The following is a 13708-nucleotide window of genomic DNA, read 5'->3' as shown; positions in this document are numbered from 1 at the left end:
TCCATATTCCAAGCTTGCCTTTATGTCTATGGAATGTCCATATAAAACATGGAAACTTGTGCGTGTTTGTTTGTGTGCAGATTTAAATTGTAAAATTGTTGTATATTTTACTGTATTTTTACAGAAATATTACAAAAAAAAAGCTGCCTTTTTTTTTTTTTTTTTTTTTAGGGAGAAGAGCCAGGAGTGTATTAAGTCAAATCAAATTAGAGTCAAGCAATGTCTTCAAATTTGTCTGTCAAAACATAAATGAATTAATCTTCAAGGACACAAACTGGTACGGTGTTCCAGCATGGCACCAGCATTATCCATATTCCCTGGCAACAGTAAACACTATAAACAACAGGAAGTGTGACACTCAAGGTCAGGAGCTGGAAAATAACTGAATACCAATGTGGTACAAAAACTTGTCCTCATACTGAGATGGAAGTCATGAAGCAGAACAAATTAGTCTCTGTATCAAGACCTGTTTAAAATTAGTGCTGAGCTAATTAAATACTTGAATATGGGAACTGGAAGCCATGTCAAGACATTGATAAATAAAAAGCATAAAGCAGAATACCTGGGCTTGTTATGGGTCTCAAGTTGGGCTCCAGCAGATGAGGCCCGAATTTTCCTGCCTAGCGGCATAACTGGAGAGATCTGACAGTATCTCGTCTTCGCGGCTTGGCTTTTGTTCTCTTTAGAGACTGCTTGCTTGTTTTGCAAGGAGCTTAGAGACACAGCACACCTGAGTCTCAGGTTACCTGATACACAAAACAGAGTGGGGTGGCTACGCATTCATTGTGATGACGAGAGCCGCATTTAAATTGCATGATGTTAAAAATGCCTTTTAAGTAGAAACGCCTGTTCGCCCTAAACTGATTTTCATCATTTTTTCAGAGGGAAGAAAACTTTTCTCTTTGTTTTTCAATAAATTTAAACTTGAGGAGAAAGATATCTGTGGTATTTAGATTCAAGTGAAATTAAATAGTTTTTGTCGTTGTTGTCGGTTCTTTTCTACACCTTGCTGTGCATATTTCTACCTCTTTGTTTGTGCTCTGCATAATGTATCAGTTCACCTGTCATTATTGATTTATACCTTTACTATTTCTTTATAATAGTGTTGTCAAAAGTACTGACTTCAATAGTAGGTACTGAAATTTTAAAAATGTGATGCTTTGAGTACTGTTGAATGGATTTGTAAACACCTGATTGGCCATTGTGTTCACGCACTTGTCTGTGATTAGCTACAATGATCAACGCTTCAAAAACATGTTGTAAATAGACATCAATGACGCTCTTCACTGAGCGCTACAGACACACATGGGAATTGGTCCACTGATAGACCCCTGCTTTCAAATGCTACGATCACGCTTTCAAATTCAAATACTCCCAAATGCTTTCAATCGCTCCTGTGCTTTGATTGCAGCCAATCACAGACATATCTGATGAGCGTGTGAACACAATGGCCAATCAGAGGTGTTTACGAATCTGCTCAACGGTGCTCAAGAGATTTATTATTCTCAAGAGACAAATGATTAATGATATTTTTTAATCTATTTTTGCCAAATGTGGCTTGGACAAATCTCAAAACAAAAAATGAAACTGTGTATAGTAAAAATGATTTATGCCTGTTAACAGTTTACTTCGAGAGTTTTATTAAGCACACCATCAAAGATGAATAAAGGCAGTATCATTATATTAAGAGTGTTTTGTCTCCTGGAAGAAAATCAGAAGCCTAAAAAACAATGCACACATATTCATATAGCTTTTCATGGTTCAAAATAACATGTTTATAAAGGCCCAGGCCAGGCTGACATCCTCTCCAGTGTGGAAGGGGCTTGCATGAATACACCAGTATTCTTCACCTTACATCCATGAGAAGAGGTTATATGTGATGTCTTCGCATCCTTTTTTTCTGGTAAAAGACAAAAATAAAGAACACTAAACAAAATAACTGGGAATAATAATAGGAATTATATTTATGTAAGTTTTTCAAGCAAGATCCGTAGGATCTCTATAGGATACAGCATCACTCTTTCTCACCTTTATCAGATAATTTCTTACAAATCTGTTGAAATGTCTGAGGTGAGGTTGATTTGAGCACTGAGGAGATATCTGTATGTTCGCTTCCAAAATGTTTATTGTAGGTGGTCTGCAGTTTTCTGTTTTCCTGATTGTTGATGTGGCTGTGAATCACTGTAGGGACTAAAATGTAAAAGAAAAGAGTGTCATTCTTCTCTAATTTGTGTGTCATACTGGTGTAGTAGTGTTTGGTTAAAGAAGACATATTATGCTTTTTTTTTTTTACAATTTCAGCTTTCTTTAGTGTGTAAATGTTGCTGTTTGTGTACGATAATGTCTGCAAAGCAACAAAGTACCAATTTCTGAACTCCCTGAAACGCCTCGATTGTACTCTTGAAATGTCTTCCAGGAATGTCCACATCACACCGTTCCTCATATAAATAGTTTCCACCCAAGGCATATGTAAAATAAAAGGTCGTGGCCTGGTTGAGTTAAGCCTGGAACACACCAAGCCGACGCCAACAAACTAGTGGCAACGAAAGCAGACTGCGGGGTTGGCTCACGTCGGCAGCGTCTGGGTCCAAAGTTGCCCTGACACACCAAACCAACACTCGACACCCAGCGGCCAAGTAGCACGTCCCTTCTGCGCCTGCGTAAGAAGAAGAAATGCCTTTCCGTACCAGCAGGTGGCAGTAGCTGAACAGCCAATCAGAATGATCTGATGGCCCGACTGACCGTCGAGCTAATTCAACATGTCGAATCGGCCGAAAGAAAGCCGACGAGGACCAACTTGAGCCGACTTGGTGTGTTCCGGGCTTAACTTGTGTATTGAAGCTTGTGACATTTCTGAAACATGCCTGAAGCGATTGACCAATCACAAAACACTGGTCCAGCTGAGCAATCAGAGCACATAGAAACAGGAAGTAAATAGAGTGTTACTGACTGGAAAGAGAGGTGTTGCAACAAAGTAAAAAATGTGAAAAATATATATATTTCTTTGAACATGAAAATCTATTCTAGTAGAGCCCAGAGAGTGTGAAAAACAAGAAAAAAGTCAGCACACCACAGCTCCGAAGAGCCTGTGTGCTCGAAACGTAACGAAGTGGGAGTCTTATATTAGAAATTTTCGCTTATTTTTCGGAGCTTTGGTGTGCCGACTTTTTTCCTGTTTTTCTTTTTTGGTCGGGCACCCATTTTGAGCATATTTTTTCTGGTGGTGTGCATGCTTTTTATCTTGATTTTGCATTATTATAAAGTGTACCTTTTAATTGTCAACTAACCGACTGAATAACTCTTATTACACGTATAATAAACTTAGAATTAAACTTGTAATTCATTGCATGTCTAGTCTACATTGTTTTTTGCATTGTGTCCAGAATACTGACCCAATAGGGTTGGTTGTCTTCAAGTAGTTTGGTCTTTTAGGCTTGTTAAAACAGAAATGTTGCAGGTTTGCAGAAGCTTACCAATACCCTTCGCTGCTATACCATGCAGCCTATTGCACCCATAGCGAGAACTGTTCCCTAGAAGTTCAAGTTTTGATTTGGGCGGGCGGTAGTTGTGCCTCATTTCAGTCTGGGTATAGTAGTTGACAACATGACTGTGGTTTAAAGGTGCAAAGATTGCATGATTCTTCAAAATTCCTGTGATTCAGAAAGAATACAACAAGACATTGAGATGTGTCAGTCATAATAAGATATACAATCTTTGGAACCACTAGACCTTGATGTTAAATAAGATTCAAATGCTTTTCAGAGTATAAACGTATAATGTCTGTGCAGTAATTACTCACCTTGAGGTAATCCAAGAAAATCAGTCCTGTAGGTCGACCTGTACTGGGCACTCAGAGCCTTTTGGATTTCCTTCTCAGACAACGCAAGTTGAAGTGAGGAACGACCATCAAAGTGTTTAATTTGATCTGCACTACGCCTCCACACCATGAACTCCTTTGTGTTAAAAGAAAGAAAAAGTATGGTAGGCCTACTCTTAAAAAGGAAGGTACTTTATTGGCATCCATGGTTTATTAAAGAATCGATAGAACCTTTCCAATGAACAATAGGTTCATTAAAGTGGAAGAAGGTTCTTCAGATTAAGATGTTCACTCAAAGGTTCTTTGTGGAACCAAAAAAGTTTTGTATATGGAATCATTGTCAAAACCCCCTTTTATAACCTTTATTTTACAAGAGTGTACATTCTGGTGTTTTTACAAACCTCTATGACTTTCTTTCTTCCATGAAACACAAATACAGTACTACTGATGTGCTTTTTTGAAGTTAAACAGCTAGTAGACATTAATTCAAGCATTAGTACACAGATGCTTTAAAATTATACATTAGTAGGCTACAAACCAACAAACACAGAAAATTACAAAATGTGCCATTTACCCTTCTTGGGTGTGGGTTGTTCCTTCTGTTTCCTGATGCTGTGGCAGACCTTATACAAGCTGTCTTTGACACAGGCTTCCAGCAGAAGTCTTCACTGTATGCAGTCGCACCCACTGGATCATCCAATGCATGTGAATTTCTATAGATCTTGCCAGATGTTTTCGGCCTTGTATATGAAACAAGTAAGAAAAAATAAGATGATTCTCAACTCAGACATCTGCATCAATTCGGTTAACAAGAAACTCACCGTATTGGAGTCGGAAAAGATGAGATGGGTCTATAAATGAAATCTCTTTTATGAGAAGTCTCATACACATCCCACTTTTTGTTAACATCTAGATTAAAATGCAATGAAAAACATGAATTATACTTAAGTAACACACTGAAAACTAACTTAAATATCACAATAAGCATGTCTAACCATAATTTGCCATGGTTGTCGTCACAGATATGAAATATCTGACTCTGCTACTTATGTCCAGTCGACAATAGTGTCCAGTATCTGAGGTTACTGCTGTTTACCAGTATATTCGTCGTTTTACAGGTCAGTGCGATGTAAGAAGAGAATCGGACGGCTGGTAATAATCCTGTCCTGACTTTTACTTTTGATGCACCTGTTTTAGAAACTGTTCGCCTTTTGATATGAATTGCTAATGGCATGTAATCGGATGTTATAAGTAAGATGGCGTTGTTCTAGGAAACGCACAACACAGAGCAAATTGACGCTCCGCGGGGGTCTTTCTGCTGGCACAGGGCCGCACATGAACGCAAGCAAACCCAAAGACCAGCTGACAATGTCAAGCGAAGCGTCCAAAAAGGTTAGTAGAAGACAGCACATTGAAACCAAGGTCCAGGTATATGCTGTGATTTCATTTTGACTTAAATAAATGCAAAATAAAACATCAAAAGGCATCCATGCAAAGGATGTAAAACATGCAATAGGATTATAATTGTCCACGAGCTGTATTCCTTTTATCACGTTTCTTAATACTAAAAATCATTAACATTAAAGAAACAGAATCAGTAAATTTCTTAAGAATCATCTCCAACCTTTGGAGTTTAGATTTTATTAGGGCGTAGCGCCGCTCAGTGGAAAACATTATATGGTGCATTTCAAGATTGCCATGGTAGGCAATAACAAAACATACATGTATAAGGCATGCAAATGTACAGACTTAATTGTAGTAGCCAACATATAAGGAATAAAAAGCAACAATTATAAATAGGCTAATAATAATAGGAATAATAACAGCAACAATCATAAAATAGGCCAATTTTATCGACAAAATATTGGCTAATTGCTTCCTTAAACAAAATAAATAAAAAAGGCAGCAGGTTTACAGTCTTGAGTCTTGAGCTGGAATATCGCGAGTTATAAAACAAGTTTCTAAAAGAAATATGATCGATTATTATTAATTTACTTTTTATAGTGTGTTGAATGGAAAATTCAGTCTTTGCATTTGCACGATTTCAAAACAAGCACGCAAATTAATGCATAATGTGAATATGCAATTAAGTGATAAATACTTTGCATACTTGCTTGAGGGGCGTTGCTATGGTTGCGGGAAAAATAATTTGAAATGCCATTGAAACGTTCCTTGCCTAATATATAGAATTAAATTTGTTTAAGGCACTTTGTAAAACTCACAACAATGTGTTTAAAAGGGTTAAAGCCTTCATAAAGCCCCCTCGTCGTCTTTTTTTTTTTTTCTTTCGACCGTTGCAGTTGCGCTGCGAAATCTTTGAAATACTGCGTTTAACGCAAATATTCATTATACAATTAGAAACCTTTACCTCAACGAGAACGGTGCGCTTACATGACGCTACAGTAAGTTCACCGCAGTACAAAACGGTGTCTGATATACTATTACACTTGTACCAGCGGATAGCTTTTCATATTCACGCGCCGTTAAAAAATATGACGTTTCGCCGACGAACATCCAACCGCACCTCCGCTCTCGTAGGAGCTATAGTGCGCGGACAGCCAATCACAGGCGCTCAGGACTTGGCGGTAGCCAATAGGATTCGCGGCTGTATACTGTGTCCTCTTGAGCGGAGGGTTCTGCACGCACTTGGAAGAGCGCGCATCGGTGTTATTGTACTTCAAAGCCCCATTATCTAGGCATCCACTGAAGCTGCAGATAGAGAAGGCTGGTGAGTTTTGTCAAAATATGCTTGTCAAGGCCTTAATGAACTATTTTTCAAATAGCATCGTTTATTACAACACATTTCCCTTGGTAGTTGCGTGGTAATTTCGTGAGCGCGAAGCGACCAATCTTTGTCAGAATCAGTCAGTCAGTGCGCCTAGTTACACAGTCAAATGTCCTGAATGAAAAAATCTTCTTAAGATGAAACATGATTGATTTTTTGACAGTATTCTAATAGGATGGGCTGTAATATTCTTCAGGTAGCCATCCCAGCTAAAGCAGTTAGCTTTTTGAGGTCTTTTTGAGGTGTTATTGTGTGAGCCAGTGACGTAACGTCACTTGGCATCCTCGCAAACACACTAAAATAACACCTCTGTCAGATTTACCTGTCCCGAGGGAATGTGCTGGTCATTTTGTGAATTTTCCTCTCTGAACGGGACGTGTGCGGCCGTCTTCTGTAATATAATATGGCTGGCTTGCGGAGGATACTGTGAGTGGCGGGGGATGGAGACGGACGGGGTGTAAGCGCCATTCAACTTAACTAATAAAATAAAATTCAGCCGAGCTCGTTTGCATCGCTTTTTTCAACTCCTATAAAAGCTCGAGGGTCTATTTTAGGGAACGCCGGTGTTTTCCAAGGAAATTCGAGCGATAAAGAGGGGGTAAAATGATATTATATTGTTTCTCAGCGCCAGTGTTGTGTGTGTATGCGGCTTTGGCTGGCAGACATAAAGGGAGGGAGAGAGGAAGCCATGTTGGCTCTGCTAGCTGAGCTCGTGTGGCTCCAGTTGAACGGAGGACTTACGAGAGCGAAACTCCCATTGCATTGCGCTTATAGTTACAGACACTGTGTCCATACAGACCGACTTCTTCCATAGGGGAGGCGATAATAGCGGAAAGCGGCGGGACAGGGGCGAAAAACGGACAAAGTGCGGTGATTTTAGGTCCTAGAAATTACCCAGGAATGTGGGAGGAGACAATTGAGGGGGACTTTCTCTCATGAAGACGGCTTTTTCAAAATGGAAGAAGAAATATTATTGTTGCACCGTTTAGGCATTTTAAGGCGGGCCCTATGTAATCTATCTGCCCGCTCATGGTCGATGCTGCTGTGGATGCTCTGTTAGTGTGAAATACACGTAAATATACAGATACAATAGTGGGAATTAATAATGCATAATTAAATATGCGTTTTTATTCACGAAATGGAGGATGTCCTTGTCTTTCACCGTGAACCTGAGGCGTCTTTGTGCATCTCATCGTCATCTCAATAATGTCATTTCACTGCACATTTCATCAGAAATCTTTTTTAGAGCAATTATGTCCCTCACAGTGAATAATTACAATACTTATATATTAATATTAATATATATATATATATATATATATATATATATGTATATGTGTGTGTGTGTGTGTGTGTGTGTGTGTGTGTGAGACCCTGTGCCACAAAACCAGTCATAAGGGTCAACCTTTTGAAATTGACATTTAATAATAAATAAGCTTTCTATTTGTCTGAGATACAACTTTTTAAAAATCTGGAATCTGAGGGTGCAAAAAAAAATCACAATTTTGAGAAAATCTCCTTTAAAGTTGTCCAAATGAAGTCCTTAGCAATGCATATCCACTCACAAAAATATTTTTTTAAATATTTACGGTAGGAAATTTACAAAATATCTTCATGGAACATGATCTTTACTTAATATCATAATAATAATTTTTGGCATAAAAGAAAAGTCGATAATTTTGACCCATATAATGTATTGTTGGCTATTGCTACAAATATACCCGTGTGACTTATGACATAGGTCCAGGCAGGGTCACATATAATATATACATACATATACATAAAAACACACAATAATACATATATACATACATATATTTTTTGCATATAATAATAATAATATATATATATATATATATATATATATATATATATATATATATATTAATACATGTTATATACATGCTCCATTAATGTATGTAGGAAGCGTTTGGATAATAATTGTACAAGAATACAAATCATAAAATGATTATAGCATGTCACTTTCATTTAGTTAAGATTATCTTTTTTCCAGAGGGTAGTAAAGATGGGTAAAGATCCAAGGAAGCCCAGGGGAAAGATGTCCTCTTATGCCTACTTTGTGCAAACCTGTCGTGAAGAACACAAAAAGAAGCACCCTGAAGCCACCGTTAACTTCTCTGAATTCTCCAAGAAGTGTTCAGAGCGATGGAAGGTACTGTTCTGAAAAACATGTATTAATATTATGCTGCTGTATTATATAAATATTATATATGTTATGCTTTTAGGCTTACTTGGCAAAAACTTTGCAAAAATCTGTTTTGTAATGTAACTTGTACTTTTTGAGACAGCTTTTTCTCGTTCTCAACAGACAATGTCTGCCAAAGAGAAGGGTAAGTTTGAGGATATGGCCAAGCAAGATAAGGTTCGCTATGAGAGAGAAATGAAGAACTACATCCCACCGAAGGGAGAGAAGAAGAGGCGATTTAAGGATCCCAACGCACCCAAGAGACCACCGTACGTTCAAGCTTTGCACTCCTGTTGAAAATATATTATATATATAGATATATTTTTCAAAATGGTTTGGTTTGAATGCATGTTTTTCCCTCTGGAAAGGTCAGCGTTCTTTATTTTCTGTGGTGACTACCGCCCTAAGATTAAGGGTGAGAACCCAGGCCTTTCCATCGGAGACATTGCCAAGAAGCTTGGAGAAATGTGGAACAGTTCATCGGCTGAGGTGAAGCAGCCCTATGAGAAGAAAGCTGCGAAGCTTAAGGAGAAGTATGACAAGGTAGTGTACAGTTTCTTTTTCTTTTCCTTCCTGAGTACTCTTTAATATTCTCAAACTTGTAAATGCACCTGCCCTATTTGTTCATTTTTAAAATCTTCTTTAGGATATTGCCCTATACCGCACAAAGGGAATTGCAGGCTTGTCCAAAAAAGATGGTGGGGAGGATGATGATGAGAATGAAGATGAAGAAGAGGAGGAGGAGGAGGAGGAAGATGAGGAGGATGATGAGTAGATTAGCTACTGATGTAGCCTAGGTTCTTGTTCATGCCATAAACCCAATTGTACACGATTCACATCTTCAAACGTAATACAGCAGAAACAAGAATTGTTAGGCTGTGTATATGCGACGTTTTTAAGATGTACAGTGTTATTCTCCTTTTGTAAAGTTAACACTATGTGTCTTCAGTCTTTAAATTTTGTTTTTTATCTTTGTTTTTCGTTAGTGGTAGTTCTTGCCAGGAACAGTTTAAGGTTGAATGATATGATTTGAACTGTTTCTCTGAAGGTGCATAGCACAATTATCTGGTTCATGTAGATCTGTAGTGCACTATCATATTAGTTTTTAAAAATATTTTTCGTATTTGCCGTCATAAGGTCCTTTAACTGTACTTTGAATACCACTCTAATTACAAGAATGCAGCTTTGTTTGACATTCAAGAATGTGTCTGAAGTAAACATTTCTTTTTTTAGAAAACTGTCCTGTTTTTTTTCTTCCGTAGCTACTGATAAGCATTTTATAGTTAATATCTGAGGTTGAAATTGGCAATGTGACAGAACAAGAGCATTGAACGTATGTTAAGAAATACGTAAATGCAGCGACGCCCTGTGGCTGTGATGTGCAACTGCTTTGTTTACTATTAAACTACAGATGATGTCATCTTGTTCAGGTTTCACCTTGACGTCTTCCACAAGGACCATTACTGCCAGGGAGGGCAAAATAAAAATAACAGTATATTCTAAAACACATAATCAAAGCATTGTAACTGCAGTTTTGTTGGGGATGAAATGACGTCTGATGTTCTGTTTGTAAGTGAATTTAATTTTATCTGTTGCGCTGATTACTCAAGATAAAAGATCACAAGTCCACAAGAGAAAAGCACTTAACTCTTTCATATTTGTCACAACTCATTTGTAAACCAAACAATACTTGATGACATAATTGACTGGTAATTACTTGACCTGAAGGCAAATATCTGAAAGATGGAAAACAAACAAATAACGCAGATTCCACTTAGCTCCGACAGGGGGCGCTTTTGGGGTGTCGTTGATGGTTAATGGCAACCCTAATCAGTTTAAATAATGTGGTTAATAGAGCCTTTTGATTGCATTTGACAAAGCAGTGAAGCTAAAAACAGATTTTTAATTAGATTTGAAACTACTTGAAAGGAACATATGGGGCTCTTGTGGTAGGAGTACAAACCAAGAAGCTCAGAAAAAAGTATGGTTGGGAATTAAATTTAAAATTTATTTTGCAATGGCAAAACTCAAGACTTTTGTCTTTCTTTTTTAAAAGCCTTGTTACTTTTAATATACATGTCAAAGACAACTAGGCCTACATGAGATGCATCACTAACAATAAGCCTGTACCACACTAAACACATTTGATCTATGGCCTCACTTGCTGTAGTAGGCTATAGAAGAAAGCCACCTGCTTCAACAAAGGAATTAGCAGCACTTTTGACAAATATTACTATAATATACACTCATTTGATATGAGGACTCAAGACTCACCTACTCACCATGTTGACATCACATGACCTTATACAGTGGCATGAAAAAGTATGTGAACCCCTTGCAGAATCTGTGAAAATGAGAATTATTTTAATAAAATAAGAGGGATTTTTTGTTTAGTACTGTCCTGAGTAAGATATTTTACATATATATATATATATATATATATATATATATATATATATATATATATATATATATATATATATATATATATATATATATATATATATATATATATATATATATATATATATATATATAATTCCTGTTGAGGTTCTATATCTGTTCTGTCTTTTATGTTTTTTTGTTTTTTTTTTTATGCAAGAAAGAAGAAGAAAAATTTCAGCACGTTAATTAAACAAATTTCATGCGGACAGGTGTGGGGAAAAAAACACTTTCTACACTCAAAAATACAGTAGGTAGCTGGTATATTAAAAACCTGCTGGGGGAAAAACAAGGTTTTTGAAACTTTGATTCAACTGCAAGCAATTGCTCAGCCCAAACATGTAAAATAAAAAAAAAAATAAAAAAACCTTTTACAAACAAATTCCAAATGTTTTATAAATTAATAAATTCAAATTATAAGTAATAAATTCAACTAACAAATTCTAATAGGCTACCATTAAATATTGTGTCTTTATAATTGGCTATGTTTATTATTTTTGTAGGGCTTGTACAACTCTTCTTTTTAATTATACAAATGTGTCATTAAATGTCTATAAATTTATAGCCTAAAATTGATCGAAAATTAGGTAAAAATCATATGTAGACATACGTAATGGCGAACCATTGACATTTCGTTACATATCGAAATAGGTACGCTATTATTGACGACCTCGTTTACTGAAATCACGTGACTTTGGCAGTCCCGAGTAAGTGGTTAGAATGATCCGCAAATGGTTTGAAGTTTCACGAAGCGTGTTTCATCACTTCTGTATATATTTAATTCAGAGTTGCTTCAAGATTAATATCCTCTAAAATGTACTTTTCTTTTATTGTAGCCTGTTTAATGGTTGCCTGGTGGCTCCCCTTTTACAGCGTCTCTCCATTCATTCACCTTTTGGGCGAGTGCCATGCTGGCATCCTGTGAATTCAAATGGAGACAGAAACAGGGCAAAAGATCTCTTGGCTGCCACATAAGAGAGGAAAACATTTAAATAGATCATTGTCAGTTCGCATTAAAAGTGGACAGACAGATATGGCATCAAGACACTGGAAGTCCCGCCGACTTGTAAATAACCGGCGTAGAGACATAACTATTATAAAGTAGCCTATCTCATGTAGCCTACCATGGAAACTGTAGGGCTTTTTGTTTGATATAAGTAACTATTAAAATCATTAAGTGACGTTACTGTTTTGGTGTTAGTTGGAGAGGGGGTGTATCTGGACTGGAAGCGTCACAGCACAGGACATCTACCACCCACCCACACACACACACACACCCACACACTGCACAGTGGACAGAGAGATGGTGCACACAGATCTTCAAATATGTATGATGTCCGAGAAATGTCATATTTGGGTAGAGAGGTAAAAGGATACGAGCAAAAATGATCAAGTTTGGATTAATTCATCTCATGTTTCTCATGCACGCGACGGTGAGTATTTTTCCCCGTACAATTAAAAAACTTTGAATGTTTTTTTGTGAAAAGTTTTGTGAAAGTTCTCAAGATATGTACAGTTTACTTAATATCTTTGTCTGCATTTGCGAACACATTGATGTAGTGTGCAATATGTAATTAAATGCACTATTAAATGCATATTACTATTTAATTAAATATATGAATAGCATGTAAACATATAACACATGTATATAAATGTATATAATTTATTACACACACATATATATATATATATATATATATATATATATATATATATATATATATATATATATATATATATATGTATAGAATAAACAAGTGAGTTAAGGGTCAAGGGGACTGAAACTGAAAAACACCTTAAGTTATTTTTTCTTAAAAAATAAATGTTAATGAATTGATGCTTTGAAGTTTATGGAGCGTTCAGCTAAACAGGATTAGAACATTCCGTTTTATTCCCTGAGCCTCTCATTGGATACCAGATTGTCCAGATCTAAGTTGACATTTTAGAGCTTAACAAAGGCAGGTACCTGGGGAACCAAATAAAGAAACATATTCAGGTTGGCGTGGGATACTGTGGTAAGGGGAGACCCACAAGAGCTCTCAAAGCACAGACCTTACACAAATCAAGGTGTACTGTTGCCGCTTTTAGAAAAGGTCTCTTACAAAGAGCCTTTTCCTGTATGTCATGGGATTTAACGGCTGAAACTGTTCCATGTTTCATGCGCCACACCTTTGCATTGATTTTTTCCCCCCCCTCAGCAGTGGCTAATTTATAAGTTAATGTTTTCTTCTTTTGATCCCACAGATTTTCTTCAGGTTTACTGTTTATGGTGCTTGCTGTACCAGTTCACCAAGAACACAGTTGGATAATAGTAATGAGACGAAGTGGTTCAACATCTCAGCTCAGCCATCTATTAGCAAATCGGGCTTAGCTCCTGTTCGTAGTAGAAGGTCCACACAGCTATCCTTTTCCAAATCTGTATATTCATTTGAAGTGAGGGAAGACACACCCCCTGGTG

General features: G+C 36.9%; 2 protein-coding genes across 3 annotated transcripts; one reads left to right on the top strand and one right to left on the bottom strand.

Annotated features, from left to right (window-relative positions):
• Positions 1–1676: 1676 nt before the first annotated feature.
• LOC137004494 (testis-expressed protein 26-like) lies at positions 1677–5008 on the bottom strand. Its single transcript, XM_067364867.1, has 7 exons — positions 4813–5008; positions 4639–4726; positions 4392–4557; positions 3800–3953; positions 3474–3650; positions 2029–2190; positions 1677–1900 (listed from the first exon to the last, which is right to left on the bottom strand). The coding sequence occupies exons 1-7, from the start codon at positions 4823–4825 to the stop codon at positions 1776–1778; spliced, it is 885 nt and encodes a 294-aa protein (XP_067220968.1). The 5' UTR covers positions 4826–5008; the 3' UTR covers positions 1677–1775.
• Positions 5009–6433: 1425 nt separating this feature from the next.
• hmgb1b (high mobility group box 1b) lies at positions 6434–10278 on the top strand. Of its 2 annotated transcripts, XM_067364865.1 has the most exons (5): positions 6434–6545; positions 8617–8775; positions 8932–9077; positions 9177–9351; positions 9455–10276. In XM_067364865.1, exons 2-5 carry the CDS (start codon positions 8629–8631, stop codon positions 9581–9583), a joined length of 597 nt encoding a protein of 198 aa, XP_067220966.1. In that variant the 5' UTR covers positions 6434–6545; positions 8617–8628; the 3' UTR covers positions 9584–10276. The 2 variants fall into 2 exon arrangements, with proteins under 2 accessions (XP_067220966.1, XP_067220967.1); XM_067364866.1 differs by lacking the exon at positions 6434–6545 and having other exon boundaries at positions 8622–8775; positions 9455–10278.
• The last annotated feature ends 3430 nt before the right edge of the window (positions 10279–13708 follow it).

This window comes from Chanodichthys erythropterus, chromosome 17, assembly GCF_024489055.1.
Source record: "Chanodichthys erythropterus isolate Z2021 chromosome 17, ASM2448905v1, whole genome shotgun sequence".
In the NCBI taxonomy this organism is placed as follows: Eukaryota; Metazoa; Chordata; class Actinopteri; order Cypriniformes; family Xenocyprididae; genus Chanodichthys; species Chanodichthys erythropterus.
This window is presented reverse-complemented; position numbering and strand designations above follow the sequence as displayed.